We start from the raw sequence: 15,928 nt of genomic DNA on the forward strand, positions 1-15,928 counted from the left end.
GATCTGGCATTTTCGACCATCACATTGTATGAAGACACAAGGTCCCTGAGGTAGAGCCTGTGCACCTCAAGGTTAGTGGATTTCCACAGGCGTTCAGTCTTTCGACATAGTCTCTTTAGATTTAGGATGTCTTCATTAGTCCACGGGCGAGCTTTTTCCCTGGTAGAGGAGTTTGTTTTAACAGGAGCCACCTGGTTCAGAATTTCTACACAGTGATTGTTAAAACAGTGAGTGAGATCATCCACATCGAGACAGTTCATGACCAAGACAGGATCAAATAAATGAGAAAAACTATCTGCAGTATTAGCAGTGATAACACGCCTCTGAGACCTGACTGTTGAAGGCTTGGGCTCAGGACAAAAGTGCAGATCAAACAGAACAAGACTATGATCACTCAAATGAACATCATTTACAGACAGGTTTAAAATGTCTAGGCCAAGCGTAAAAACTAAGTCTAAAATATGGCCTTTTTGGTGAGTGGGCTCAGAAACATGCTGCTCAAAATTAAAAGTTTCAGTCAATGTTAGAAGTTCCATTGCAGGGGAAGACGAGCTGTCATCAACATGAAGGTTAAAATCCCCAAGGATTAAAACAGAGTCCAGCTTTATAATAGAGGACAAGAAGTCACTAAAATCCTTTAAGAAGACAGCGGCAGGGCCAGGAGGACGGTAGATCAACACACAGTAAAAAGGGGATGAGGAACCCATCTTAACCATCTGTGATTCAAAGAGAAATCTTGGGACTGGATCAGTTTGCATTTTTGGACCTCCCTGTGAACAATGGCCAGGCCACCACCACGGCGACAGGGGCGGGGCTTCCCGACAGCAGAGCAGCCAGGTGGACAGAGATCATTTAAATGAATGAACTCTTCATCTCTCTGCCATGTCTCTGAAAGACACATAATATCCAGGTTTTCTCTTGTAAAAAGATCGTTTAGTGAATGAGACTTGTTCGCAATTGAACGAGCATTCAATAGGCCGACATGGATTGACGTCTCGGAGGTAGTGTCCGTGTTGAGGAGCGGGATTGGACGAAGGCACATCCAGCGGTCACGTGAGCTCCAGCTGGTCCATGCTGGAAAAGCCGGCATAAACACGGAAGTAGGCGATGGCGATGAAAACCCCTGACCATGGCTCCAGCACTGCGAAGGGTCCAGGACAGTTGTTGAAGTGCGGGCAGGCGGCAGCGAGGACATGCTGACGCACACATCGAGGAGAGGGATCTGGCGCAGGAACCGAGCGTGGTCCCGGCAGCCGAAGACGACGGAGCCCCCGGCAGCCGCAGCACATCTTCGCTTTACTTGGATACCGGACCGAGAGCCTCTTTTTCTGGATCTCCTGGATCTCCTGCGGGTCTTTCCTGGCACCCGATACAGCATCAAGTAGTCCTGTGAGTCGGGATGGATTTCAAACGGAGGCGGAAATGCCTGTTTGTAACGGTCCCAGGTATGAAACATGTCCTCCAATGACACTTTGATACGAAATAAAGAGTCCCGATCATAGGTTAGTAAAGCCAGGACACTTCCATTTGTCATCTGGGCTGCTAAGATCACATATAGTGAAACAATAATCATCAATAATCTACAAAATAGAGAGCGAGCCGTGGCACTGCCAGTCACAGGTGCCATCTGTCTATTGTCTGTTGTTCGTTATCTGTTGTCCAAATGTCTTTAGTTAAGTTATTTGTTGTATGGTATTGCTAGTTTTTTTAGTGCTCTTTTTATGCACTGCAGGTTTGCACTGGGGGTTGGGGGGGATTGCAATTTCATCTGTGCTGTATGTTTAACATGGAGCATATTTGACAATAAAGAACCTTGAACCTTGAAGCCATAGCCTAGCATGAAAACACGAGTCAAGCATCCTGTATTATAACTACATTTCTGCTGTTTATAACAAACCAAACCGTGTGGAAATCTGTTAGAAGTTCAAGGAGTTATGATGATTATTGTAATCGAGGATAAAACTTCCTTAATAGAAATGAATGCAGAGCGGGTGGACAAGAGACCCATCCAAGATGGCGGCCGCACTGCACGTGAGCTCCAATAGACAGCGTCAGTCAAAGAGGCGTCTACATATATTCTGTCTAAGGTGAAGACAGAGAACAGAGAGGATGCTACTTTCAAAATCCTGCTAGTTTTCAAAAAACACCTGCCTTTAATTTAGGCTGATTATTTCAGAGTGATGCATTCTGGGTCACATGAGACAATTAAATTATAACGATAAATGATGATTAATATTGAACAAATGTGACTGTGTTGTTTAACTTGTAAACAAAAGACAAATGATTGAGTGAATACTAAAATTCTAATTAATTTAACTGTTATATTAACTTAGTTTCTGTTTTATTTTGTTTGCTATTAAAATGAAGGATGATAAAAGAAGCACGGTTAATGAGCTCAAATTTAACACTGATTTGATTTTGCATATTTATGTTCTGAAAAGACTTTTGTTAATGAACATGTTTATGTCTGAGGGATTGTTTGAAATGTGACAATAAATACGTTGGACAAAAATCCACAGAAAGAATCTGAGCTGTGAATCTCTGTGATCTTCAAGCCCCATTCAAGTCGAGGGATCACTGAATTAAAAAACACACAATGACTTGACATTAATTAATCATGATTAGCAATATTAATGTAAAAACAAAACTGACTACATAAAACCCCAACAGTCAGAAAAAAACATGTTCACATCAAGTCTCTAAATTATTAAATATCCAGAGATTTAAATTCAGACAAATACTGAAAATATATAAATCCTGAAATGTGCAACAATGGAGGATGTGGATTGAAATGATCCAAATAAATGACACAGTCAGTGATCTGACCTCAGAGTCTCCAGTCTGCAGTTTGGACTCTGCAGTCCCTCACACAGCAGCTTCACTCCTGAATCCGGCAGGTTGTTGTGGCTCAGGTCCAGCTCTCTGAGATGGGAGGGGTTGGACTTCAGAGCTGAGGCCAGAGAAGAACAGCTGATCTCTGACAAACTGCAGCCCCTCAATCTGAATAAAGAATAAAAGAAGACTTCTTAACAGAACCAGAGGAAACCAGAAGCTTCATGTGCACGTTGTTTTAATCTTCATGAAGAGATTGAAACTTTTCTCCACATTATCAGAAATCTCTGCATGAAGATGATTCATAAATCTGAATACTTTGACAGGATATAGAAACTTTTTCAAAACTCAATCTAAACTTGTTGTAAATGATAAACTCTGTGACTGATCCCACCTGCCTCCTTTGTGTTTCTTTTTGAAGTGTTGAAGCTGAAAACTATCCCATCATATATTTCATATCTGTCTGTGTTTGTGTGATTGTCAGTGTGTCTGTTCAGTGAAGCTGTTTTAGATGTTTGTGTATTCTTTATATTTGTGTTGTTTTTGTTACCATATGTAATGTTATGTCATCGTAACCAGCGTTACTTAGAAACACATTTAACAGGAAGCTTTCTTTTCTTTTCAGCCCTACTTGAAGTTTTTATAGTCATATATGATCAAAGTTGAGCTCCTGTTTATTTTACTGTTATTTATAAATCACAAAGTTAAAGTGAGACTCCAGACTGTGACCGACCACACGCCTCTGTTTGCTGTGATTTAACGTCCTTAAGCTGTGAGCATCATGGCTCTGCTCATATCAACATCTCTCCCTTTCTTTCTGAAACTCTTTTTAGACATACTCACATGTAAACTTTTTATATGTTATAAATAAATACACACGTGAACACTCGATTGTTGTACAGTCCTTGTGTGTCCTACTGAAAGGTGTTTATGTATTATATTATAAACACACACACCTTCCTTCACTGACACTCTCTAACACACATGCACACTTTCTCATAGTCGTGTTGTTGGCACTGAGTGGCTCTATGTGGCGTGATGGGGGAGTGATGTGTGTAGTGTGATGGAAATATATAAGTTTTCATGTTTGCCTTTGCTCTGGGCCTCTTTCTCTCCTCACCGTGTGAGAGAGGGGTCTTCGAACCTTTATTTTGCCTTCAAATAAATGTTCATTGAGACCAGATCGATCTTGGGGTTCCTTTTTGAATAGATCTTCTCACTCTTTATTTTCACTCTTTGGTGATGGGAAAAATTCCACAACATTTTCAAAAAACACCTGCCTTTAATTTAGGCTGATTATTTCAGAGTGATGCATTCTGGGTCACATGAGACAATTAAATTATAACGATAAATGATGATTAATATTAAAACAAATGTAACTGTGTTGTTTAAATTGTAAACAAAAGACAAATGATTGAGTGAATACTAAAATTCAGATTAATTTAATTGTTATATTAACTTAGTTTCTGTTTTATTTTGTTTGCTGTTAAAATGAAGGATGATAAAAGAAGCACGGTTAATGAGCTTAAATTTAACACTGATTTGATTTTGCATATTTATGTTCTGAAAAGACTCTTGTTAATGAACATGTTTATGTCTGAGGGATTGTTTGAAATGTGACAATAAATACGTTGGACAAAAATCCACAGAAAGAATCTGAGCTGTGAATCTCTGTGATCTTCAAGCCCCATTCAAGTCGAGGGATCACTGAATTAAAAAACACACAATGACTTGACATTAATTAATCATGATTAGTAATATTAATGTAATAACAAAACTGACTACATAAAACCCCAACAGTCAGAAAAAAACATGTTCACATCAAATCTCTAAATTATTAAATATCCAGAGATTTAAATTCAGACAAATACTGAAAATATATAAATCCTGAAATGTGCAACAATGGAGGATGTGGATTGAAATGATCCAAATAAATGACACAGTCAGTGATCTGACCTCAGAGTCTCCAGTCTGCAGTTTGGACTCTGCAGTCCCTCACACAGCAGCTTCACTCCTGAATCCTTCAGGTCTCTGTTGTTACTCAGGTCCAGCACTCTGAGATGGGAGGGGTCGGACTTCAGAGCTGAGGCCACGACGTCACAATGAGTCCCAGAGAGTCCACAGTGAGAAAGTCTGTAGTGACACATAAAATAGAGAAATATGACGTATAAAAGAAGCATTTAATATTCACGTCTCACATTTGATGATTAAACAGTTTATCCTGTTTAACTTTACACATCAGTGGAATCTGTCACTGACACAAAAAGTCTCATCACTTGTTTTCAAACCTGCACATTCTTCACCTGTCAATCATTATGCTGTAGATCAGGGGTGGGCAATTATTTATATTATATTACAAGGGGCCACTTGAGAAACCTACATTTTGTCAGAGGGCCGCACCAACAATAACTTGAACTCTGCTCAACGTTCTCTCACTGTAAAATACAAAATTATATATTTTGAATAGCTGGTTCTGGCAATCGGAAGAATAAGAATAGTCTGTAAATATTTGTAGAAATAGGCTTTATTAAATTGCAGTGTGCAGGTCAAATAAGAAAATACTACTTTTAGATAAAATAAACCAAAAAAGTGAAACATTGTGCAATTTATTTTTATTTTATTTTATACTTTGTTATCTTTGCAAGCAAAGAAAAACCTTATAAAGTCCAAACAATAACTTTGAATGTTTTTCATCTCATTCATTCACTTCAGTGAGAATAATCCAGTCTATCTTCATCCACTCTCCTAGTCTTTAGTCTTGGACACATTACTCTTTAATTACTTGTTGATATTTTTAGCTAATTGTTTACATTGTACACAGAGAGCACAGGCTACCAAAAATAAATTCCCTTTTTGTTCAACATACATGGCCAATAAAACTGATTCTGATTCTATCTTGGGCTTCAACAAGGACATTCAGATCTGTCTGAATGTCTAAGGTGGCTTTGTGAATGACAGCTGAGAGGTGCTCATCACTGATAGAGGATCTGTGTTTGGGTTTAACTTCATCACTGAAATATGTCTGTTCACATATGTCGTCAGATCGAAAGAGGACAAGAATCTTCTGAAAATGATTATGTTCATAGTCGGCCGCTCTGTTCTCAGCTGAAGCTCCAAGTTTGCAGCGATGTCCTCAACCTGCCCGTTACTGTGCGTCAGGAGGCACGTTGTCAAGCGCTCCTTTTTCTCCATCAGTGCAAAAGATTCCAATTAACACTCCTTAATAAACTCTCTTCGCCTGACTGTTTCCAGCAACTCGTCCTGACGGCTGCATCTCTGGCTGTTTAACGTTTTGTAAGAAACACTACGAACGTAGCGCCTTTCAAAATAAAAGCGTCAGAGTTGTATTGCATGCACAGCATAAATATACAGTATATTTTGATTGAAGATTGGCATCATGCGCCGGACAGGGACGCACAACGGGCCGGCTGTGGCCCGCGGGCCGTAGTTTGCCCAGGTCTGCTGTAGATGAATGGAAACTAATGGAGTTTTATTCAGGAGGACATCATGTCTAAAGTCTGTGATCTGAAGTGATCTATTCAGAGGACTCTCTGGATTATAAAACCATTTCAAACACATTGAACAGTAACTCTGGAGGAGGACGATCTCATTCTCGTCTGGCTCACTTCTATAAACGTGAAAATACAGAGACTGCTGCAGAATGATCCAGAAATCAAACAAGTCAGCAAAGAATCAAATGTAGTGATGTGAAGGATCTCCTGTAAGAACACTTTATCTGTGATCTACCTGCTGAGGTGTTCAGAGATGATGCTCATGATTGATTAGTAGTAATGCCTGCAGAGGCTGGCAGGGGGCGCTCACAGCATCTGATATCTCTCTTTTCAGGGATTAACACTATCACACATCTCAGTCACTTCTTTGGGAATTCTCTCCTGAAAGTGTTCACAAAAACAACTATCAAAGACGTGTTTGAGCTCAGGACAAAAAAATCTGAGAAAAAAAAACAACAACCTATGACTACCTAATGTTCATGTTCTGGAGAAATAGTCAAAGAACATCTATGTGCAAAAATTCAACATCCATGGAAACACAGCTTCTCCAACCTCCTCCTGTTCACAGTAGCAGTAGCTGCATGAAATGTTCGGTCCCTAGCCCCCCTAAATTAGATATATGAATCCAAACAAGGGGATAATATGGAACCTTTAAGAAAGGACATTAGTACATGACACTGATAATACTCATCACATCTGGACTTACTTTGCCTTCCTGCAGTTCCTCACAGCTGGAATCAGTCTCCATCGTCCCTGCTCTGATGTGTTGTACTTCTTCAGGTCCAACTCATCCAGAACCTCCTCGGACATCTGCAGCATGTAGGCCAGAGCAGAGCAGTGGATCTCAGAGAGTTTCTTCTCTGATCTGTTCTCTGACTTCAGGAACTCTTGGATCTCCTGATGGACTGAGAGGTCGTTCATCTCCGTCAGACAGTGGAAGATGTTGATGCTTCTGTCGGAAGAGGCTTTGGTCTTCTTCTCCTTCAGGTTGTTGATGACTCTCTGGATCATTTCTGGACTGTTGTCTGTCTGACCCAGCAGGCCTCCTAAGAGTCTCTGGTTTGACTCCAGAGAAAGACCATGAAGGAAGCGAACAAACAGGTCCAGGTGACCGTTCTTACTTATCAGGGATTTCTTAATTGCTTCATTTAGGAGAACATCAAGAGGTGAATCGACATGTTTTTCTCCTTGAAAAGCCTTCAGTACTGTTCTCTTCCTGTTGGTGAAACAGTGGAACATGTAGACTGCAGCCAGAAACTCCTGAACGCTCAGATGAACAAAGCTGTAGACTGTTTTCTGGAACATCACACACTCTGTTTTGAAGATCTCTGTACAAACTCCTGAGTACACCGAGGCCTCTGTGACATCCAGACCACACCGCTCCAGGTCTTCTTGGTAGAACAGGATGTTTCCTTTCTTTAGATGTTCAAACGCCAGCCTCCCCAGCTTCAGAAGAACTTCCCTGTCGGCCTCCGTCAGCTCATGTAGACTCATCTGAGGTCCCTCACCGTACTTGTTCTTCTTCCTCTTTGTCTGAACCAGCAGGAAGTGTGAGTACATGTCAGTCAGGGTCTTGGGCAGCTCTCCTCTCTGCTCTGTACTCATCATGTGCTCCAGAACTGTGGCAGTGATCCAGCAGAAGACCGGGATCAGACACATGATGTGGAGGCTCCTGGATGTCTGGATGTGTGAGATGATTCTGCTGGACAGATCTTCATCACTGAACCTCCTCCTGAAGTACTCCTCCTTCTGGGCGTCAGTGAAGCCTCGTGCTTCTGTTACCCTGTCGACACATGAAGGAGGGATCTGATTGGCTGCTGCAGGTCGAGAAGTGATCCAGATGAGAGCTGAGGGGAGCAGATTCCCCTTGATGAGGTTTGTGAACAGTGTGTTTAACGATGACTTCTGTGTGACATCAGACACAACCTTCCTGTTTGTGAAGTCCAATGACAGTCTGCTTTCATCCAGGCCGTCAAAGATGAACAACAGTTTACAGACAGCGAGCGTCTCTGCTGCCACCTTCTGTAATGTTGGATGGAAAACACGGAGCAGCTCAAGAAGACTGTAGCGCTGATCTCTGACCAAGTTCAGCTCCCTGAATGAAAGCAGGATCAGCAGACTGACGTCTTGGTTCTCTGAGCCCTCGGCCCAGTCCAGAGTGAACTTCTGCACTGAGAAGGTTTTTCCAACACCAGCCACGCCGTTTGTCAGAACCACTCTGATGGGTTTCTGTTGGTCGGGTTGAGCTTCTGTCTTTGGTTTCTGTTGGTCGGGTTGAGCTCCTGTCTTTGGTTCCTGTTGGTCGGGTTGAGCTCCTGTCTTTGGTTTCTGTTGGTCGGGTTGAGCTTCTGTCTTTGGTTTCTGTTGGTCGGGTTGAGCTTCTGTCTTTGGTTTCTGTTGGTCGGGTTGAGCTTCTGTCTTTGGTTCCTGTTGGTCGGGTTGAGCTCCTGTCTTTGGTTTCTGTTGGTCGGGTTGAGCTCCTGTCTTTGGTTTCTGTTGGTCGGGTTGAGCTCCTGTCTTTGGTTTCTGTTGGTCGGGTTGAGCTTCTGTCTTTGGTTCCTGTTGGTCGGGTTGAGCTTCTGTCTTTGGTTCCTGTTGGTCGGGTTGAGCTCCTGTCATTGGTTCCTGTTGGTCGGGTTGAGCTCCTGTCTTTGGTTCCTGTTGGTCGGGTTGAGCTCCTGTCATTGGTTCCTGTTGGTCCGGTAAGGCTTTAAAGATGTCCTGGCACCTGATTGGAGTCTCATGGAGGGTCTTCTTTTTAGAGTCTGTCTCCATCTGTCTCACCTCATGTTGGGTGTTCACCTCTTCACTCTGCCCCTCTGTGATGTGGAGCTCAGTGTAGATCCTGTTGAGGGGGGTTCTACTTCCTGTTTCATCACTTCCTTCAGTCACACGTTCACATCTCGTCCTCAGACTGACCTTATGTTGATCTAAAACCTCCTGCTGACCTCTATCTACTGAAAGAGAGAATGATAGAATCTGATTATTGTTTTCAGATGTTTTTGTAAAAGAAGTAAAAAGAGTTTGAATTTCTAGACTTTTGACATTGACCAATAAAAGTCGTGTTTTAGGAGATCACAGAAGCACAAAGGTGTACAGTCTTACTTTGTTCAGTGCTGCTCTGACTGACTGTCTGCAGTCCAGATCCTGGTCTGGATCTTTTTCCACACCGAGGACAGGACGAGTCTCCTGCTGAACCAGACTGGTCCCAGTATGAGGTGATGCACTGTCTGCAGAACCAGTGTCCACAGCTGGTAGAGACGGGATCCTTCAGGACGTCCTGACACCCAGGACAGGACGTCTGCTCCTCTCTAACACGAGTCCTCTTCGTCCCCCTGTGAAGACATGTCTTTAGAACTAAACTGATGGTTGACTGATAGAAAATATGAAGATTTATCCAACACAAAGTGATAGGAGTAGTTCATGTATTAAGCCACTAGGCGGCGCCAAGAGCTATGTGAGCTTCATATTACGTCAGTGCAAGTGTGTGTAGAAGAAGACCACGATGCTGGCTGTGTGTTGAATAATATTCAACATAAACATTTATTATGTTTAAAGAAAAACAGAAAAGTAAATATCCTCATGTTATTTATCTTATTTACACTTATTTTCCTTTGACTCTCTGCTTTCTCAAACACCTTCTGACGTATGAGCTCACAGGATCATATCAGATGATGCTGAAAAGACTCAACAGAGACAAGAACAAAGTGAAACAGGGGCCGTGCTGAGCGCCATCTCCTGCTGCTAATAAACGTACTAATGAGAAGTAGGAGGATAACAGGCAGGTTCAAAGGTTTGTAAGAGTCCTCTTAGATTACAGCTTTACAAGGTGACTGAGCCTACAAGGAAACAAGGAGACAAGGAGTCAGTGAGAAGACTTACTGTGAGTCTGAGGCTCCAGGTTTATTTCTGAAGTTTATAGGAAAATTTTTGGACCAATCACTCTTCAGAGACAGACAGCTGGGAGGAGACTCTGCTCTCTCTCTGCTCCTCTCAAACCTGCAATAACAAACCTTTATTATATTTCCTTCACATGAATCCCTCTTTAGATACCACAGCAACAACAAACACAAGTGTGGGATGTTCTTGTTTTAAATGACCAACATGCACACAGCGGTGAAACAGAAAAGATCTGTGTGTCATGATTCCTGTTTAGATTCAGATTTGATTCATTTCAGTGTCAAGAATTCACTTCCTGTTTGTTTTTTTATGTTCTCCCCTCATTTTGTGTGTTTTATCTTTTGATGTTTTTTTTTCTCTTTGGTATCTTTTTGTGTTTCCTGTTTAGTTTTCAGTGTTTCCTGTTTCCTGTTGTAGTTTTTCCTGTTGTAGTTTTTCACCACGTGTATCGTGTCTTTAGACCTTCTTCCTGTCTGTGTGTTTCCCTCCAGTTCTGATTTCCCTCATTGTCTTGACTCTCTCTCTCTCCTGTGTTTGATCGCCCCGTGTGTTTTGTGTTTCTTCTATGGTGGCTGGGAAGTTTAAAACACAACAGCAAATCACAAAACATACAAGAACGTCTAACGGAAAAGGTAGGCGTCTGATAAAATAATCGTTTCTGATTGGACGAACGCACTGTCCGTCTTTTTAACAGGAAGTAAATGCTCCATACGCCTTTGGTGTCAGGCAGAGAAAAGTTAACAAAGGAAGCAGAGCAGGAGGGTAAAAACATATGATGATGTATTCAACAAACTTAACTAGTCGTTATGTTTTCTTACTTTGAGTCTGAGGCTCCACATTCATTTCTGAAGTTTATATCAAAATCTTTGGAACAATCACTGTTCAGAGACAGACAGCTGGGTCCAGGAGACTCTGCTCCGTCCTCCTTGTCCTCTAAACGCACGTCCATGATCTGAAGAGAGGAAAAACAGAAACACTCACTGAGAGATCAACACAAGAGAAAAAACAGTTTGATCCAACGCCGAGTTCTCACACACACACACACTCGCACACACGCACACACACTGAGCTCATATGAGTGTAAGCTGAGACTTCATTAGAAACTGTCTGTGTTCAGTTCACAGGAGGAAACTGAGAGTACAGAGGTGAAGATATAAAAGCTCTGATAAACACTCACCCCGCTTCACTCTTTACTTCTCTCTTCTCTTTCTGTCGTTATAAAATGGAGTCTAACTGACTGAACACTTTCAGTGTCCCGCCTCCTCATGAGCCCAGATCACATGTTGCCCCTCCCTCCTCCATTTACAGGGGACCTGCAGGCTTCGTGTAAGTGTGTGTGTGTGTGTGTGTGTGTGTGTGTGTGTCACAGGAACGTTCAGAGTAAATCAGATGGGGCCCCATTAGGGGGGTTTCCTACTGTTTTGAGGCAATGCTTTGTTTAAAAGTTTGTCAGCCTGTTGACAAGCAGCGCCTCTGTGTGTGTATGTGTGTGTGTGTGTGTGTGTTTAGCGTGCTGAAGCAGGTAAGAAGTGTGGACAGAACTGAAGACCGTCAGGCTCATGAGCTCAGCCTATCATCTGTTGTGCATTACTCCGTGCTGCGTGCCCCTTTACATTCATGTTCCTGTTTTGTTCTGTCTGTTTAACACACAATCACACACATACTGTACACACACACACACACACACACTGTACACACACACTGTACACACACACACACACACAGACTGAGCTCATATGAGTGTAAGCTGAGACTTCATTAGAAACTATCTGTGTTCAGTTCACAGGAGGAAACTGAGAGTACAGAGGTGAAGATATAAAAGCTCTGATAAACACTCACCCCGCTTCACTCTTTACTTCTCTCTTCTCTTTCTGTCGTTTTCAAATGGAGTCTAACTGACTGAACACTTTCACTTTCTGTGTCCCGCCTCCTCATGAGCCCGAATCACATGTTGCCCCTCCCTCCTCCATTTACAGGGGACCTGCAGGCTTTGTGTGTGTGTGTGTGTGTGTGTGTGTGTGTGTGTGTGTGTGTGTGTGTGTGTGTGTGTGTGTGTGTGTGTGTGTGTGTGTGTGTGTGTGTGTGTGTGTGTGTGTGTGTGTGTGTGTGTGTGTGTATGTGTTTTATAAAAACATAATACCATGGTTGCCTTCACTATTGTTGAAAGGTCTCAGATGATTCACCTCACCGGTCTGAAGCGAGGGAGACTGCTCATCGTCAACAGCTGAAAGCTCAGCTGACACTTTGACCCCTCACAGGAGAATTTTCACTCAAGCTGAGTTCAGGCTGAATTTAGCTCATCACAAGTCATATTTTAACTTTTATAAACCTTATCATAAAAATGTGTATTACATGCATAATGTGTACTTATAACATTGTAAGGAGTGTCATATTATTATGTGTTAGAATAGTTGGCGCTTGTGTAAGTGCAGGCTGTAAATCTTATTGGGGGTACTGGACTGCTCACATAGTGGGGTGCGTACAAGTGTCCTGTTAGAGATCAGGGAGTGTCCTGCAGCTGCATGACAAACACACATAGAACCATATATGTCTTGTTTTTGATACAGTATTTTGACAAAATGTATATTTAAATTGTAATGACGTAAATGTAAAGTCAACCAGAGTATAGAGGAGGGAAGCACAAGCTTCTCTCTGGTTCAGTCTTCCTTTTTGGGACTTGACTTTTGCTCTACACTGTGATCAACTGATTTATATTCTCTTTTATTGAGCTCTAGTCACTCACTGTGAGAATAGCACTCTTTTGTAGGATTTGTATTATTTTGTAATCTCTGTGTTTAATCAATTGTATTATTATAAAATAAAAGGAAACCTTCCATTGTAAGGACTTTCCAACAAAAACCCTTTTCCTTTTAGATCTTATATTTTCCTCTTGTTGGACCACGACGGACCAAAGGGATAGAAGACTAAGGTAAGAAGCTTTTTGTCCCCATTGTTCCAATACCAGAGAGGAAACATAGACTGGGGAGGGACACTCTGCTTTAAAGTGGTTAGGACCCACTAGGGTGTGAGAGACCCGAGGAGAGTCCCCTCCAGGTAACGGCTGTGAAGGAGGCCTTTCCAGTATTAACAGCCTATGATCTGACCATAGAGGGGAATGACTTCAAAACTGTAATAACTCGATAACTTTAAAGATATAAAAGCTGAAAACTGTGTATTTCTTTAACCGCTCCTAATAACCAATAGTGATGTTCTAGTTCAAGGCAGCAGCGATATCTTTATGAAAGGCAGTTATTGATCCTCCTGACCAGATTCACACTCGGCCCAGACCGACCAATCAAAGTGAGGCAGGGTCGAGGTTTCAAGGTCAAGTAGTAAATAAGAGCAACAAACTAGGATATTAAAATAATTCCTAAAAATGCCAACTGCTTAGCCGAGATCCCCGCGCTCTCGCAACACTATTTATAGATGACTTTGAGTTTGTGAAGAGAAGAAATTCCCAAATAAGATTATTAGAGGAGCTTTAACTTCTGAACTCTTCCTAATTACACTCAACAGAAAACATTTATTAAAAGAATATTCTGTTGGAAATATGTGAAGAATTAGGACTCACACCGAACACAAAGGAAACACTCTTTAGAATCATTCAGGACATTTACCCGTGTGGTGAGTTCCTCACACAAACATTTAATATTGAAAGAAATAATTGTTGAAATTGAAACACAAAAACTTTTATTTTATGATGTGAATTTACAAAAACTATTTGGGGTTCATTTCAATACTGGAAAAAAAAATCAGCAAAAGACTTAAACAACAAAAAAAAAAACCCAAAGACTTTGTTTTTATTTCCTGGTTTTTAACCTGAGCTCTGTCTTCTCTCTCTCCGTCCAGGTGTGGTTCCAGAACAGAAGAGCTCGCACTCTGAAGTGTAAAGGGGCAAAGAAAGCTCTGTGGCAGACCGACAGCCCCGTCCACGACTCTCTGCCTCCTCCTCATGCAGGCCGGGGCCAGCCTCAGGGGCCCCCGCCTGCCTACCCCACCCAGGTGAAGGAGGAGATGGAGGACGTCTGCTACTTCGGACAGCGTCCTCCCACCTACTCAGCCATGGAAGAGCACGCACATTACGGCCCCGTGTACGGGCTGCAGCAGGGCCAACAGGTTGGGAGCGGCTCCGGCCCCCCTGTGAGGACCCTCTGGTCCCAGCCCGGCAGCCAGACCCCCCCTCTGTGGTGCCACTCGCCTCTGGAGATGAGAAACTACAACTCCAGCTTCATGTATCCAGGCTCAGCAGAGCAGATGTACACCTCCCACTCCTCCACGCCTGACACGCCTGACTCTGGGTACTGGGACGGCGGCGTGGAGAGCAGCCCCCCGCTGGAGGGTCCGTACTCTCAGCTGGAGGAGTCGTTGAGCGGCGCCGTGCTGGAGGGCTGCAGAGAGCCTGCATACCCAGCGCTGGTCCCACACGCCCCTCTACCCGAGCTGTCCCTGCAGGAGATCCTGGGGGAGCTGAACGAGGACTGGCTGGGGGGACACGGTCTGGATAACCACGCTGCGATGGATAAAACGTCTTTCTGCTGACGACTCAGTGACCCGGATTCATTACGGACGATTATTGATCATTTGTATTATTATGATTTTAGTTTATTTTTTACTTCTAAGATGTGAACACATGAAAACTCTGCAGAACTGTAAGAAACGACATCACACGATTCTGATCCTATTTATTCCATCATGAATTCATTCTCTATTTATAACCGCTATTTATGATCATATCTGCACTTTTATATAAATAAATCAATAGTAATAAACCAAGAAAGTCTTCTTTGTTGTCCTATCCAATAATAGACCTGTGCTTAATGTGAAACCAATCAGATTGAGCTCTGTGCAGGTCAGCCATGAGTTCCTCCGCTCTGCAGAGAGACAGAGTGAAGAGGCCGATCTGAGAGGAAAAGTAGCAGACAACCAGCAGAGGGCGTCAGTGAGTTACACAAGAATACCACGGATATCAATTCATGATCTGAACCTCCCTGGTGAGAAAGTTCACCATCCAAAGCTTACACAAACAATGCAACAACATCTGCTGTTGAAAAATAAGAAAACCTGCAGACTAAAAAAAAGTCTAAATGTTCAAATATGAATCTGAATGTGTCATGTTCTTATCAACACGCTGGATGGGGAGTTCATTTAGTTTGGTGTTTTGTCAGATAAGAATTATTCACAGTGAGGGGCGTGGCTTATTTGACTGACAGGGGCGTGTTGTAGCTGTTTGTCAGGAGGCTTAACTCCCACTCGTCACGCTCCTGTTTCGCTGCGAGTCTGTAAGTAAGTATGCGTCGAGCTGGACAGAACAGAGCGACACAGAGAGGAAATCAAACATGTCCGAACTCATGATTGTATTTTTAATCACTTTATCAACAGGCACGAACGATCAACAAATCATCCTCACAAAGACAAAGCTACATGTTGTTTGCACATGTTCTGGGTCTGTTTCTGGAGCGCTACAACTACAACATCACAGAAGGTCACCTGCTGTGATCTTGTAGCTAGCTGCTCCAGAAACAGACCCGGTGGTTCATGGCGCCCGCAGTCTGATGAGGCCAAACTGTGCCGATGACGGAGCACAAAACGCCCTAATGGGCTTCAAAAGTCAGCTTCAAACTCCAAAGGGTGACACCACAGAGGCAGGTCACAGATGTGGAGTCGGGTCTGACCAGTAGGAGGTG

At 42.7% G+C, this 15,928-nt stretch overlaps 3 protein-coding genes across 3 annotated transcripts in view; 1 reads left to right on the forward strand and 2 right to left on the reverse strand.

The window, feature by feature from the left end:
- LOC306835629 (NACHT, LRR and PYD domains-containing protein 12-like) overlaps positions 1 to 10,079 on the reverse strand; it is a gene marked incomplete at its 5' end in the record, with an annotated part of 28,636 nt that extends 18,557 nt beyond the window's left edge. Inside the window, 4 exons of the mRNA XM_079362295.1 lie at positions 2,827 to 3,000; positions 4,789 to 4,965; positions 7,051 to 8,837; positions 10,059 to 10,079. Of these exons, the coding sequence (XP_079218421.1) occupies positions 2,827 to 3,000; positions 4,789 to 4,965; positions 7,051 to 8,837; positions 10,059 to 10,079 (2,159 nt within the window). The remainder of the gene's footprint in view (positions 1 to 2,826; positions 3,001 to 4,788; positions 4,966 to 7,050; positions 8,838 to 10,058) is intronic.
- Positions 1 to 11,481, reverse strand: part of LOC306836312 (uncharacterized protein) — a 54,274-nt gene extending 42,793 nt beyond the window's left edge. Inside the window, exons 1-3 of the mRNA XM_079363315.1 lie at positions 11,422 to 11,481; positions 11,063 to 11,196; positions 10,227 to 10,343 (exon numbers count right to left, since the gene is read on the reverse strand). Coding sequence (XP_079219441.1) covers positions 10,227 to 10,343; positions 11,063 to 11,193 — 248 coding nt within the window. The 5' untranslated portion in view covers positions 11,194 to 11,196; positions 11,422 to 11,481. The remainder of the gene's footprint in view (positions 1 to 10,226; positions 10,344 to 11,062; positions 11,197 to 11,421) is intronic.
- Positions 1 to 15,928, forward strand: part of LOC306835646 (uncharacterized protein) — a 380,835-nt gene that overhangs the window by 282,606 nt on the left and 82,301 nt on the right. The gene's annotated exons all lie outside the window — the stretch shown is intronic.

This window comes from Symphodus melops (assembly GCF_947650265.1).
Source record: "Symphodus melops genome assembly, chromosome: 15".
Taxonomy (NCBI): domain Eukaryota; kingdom Metazoa; phylum Chordata; class Actinopteri; order Labriformes; family Labridae; genus Symphodus; species Symphodus melops.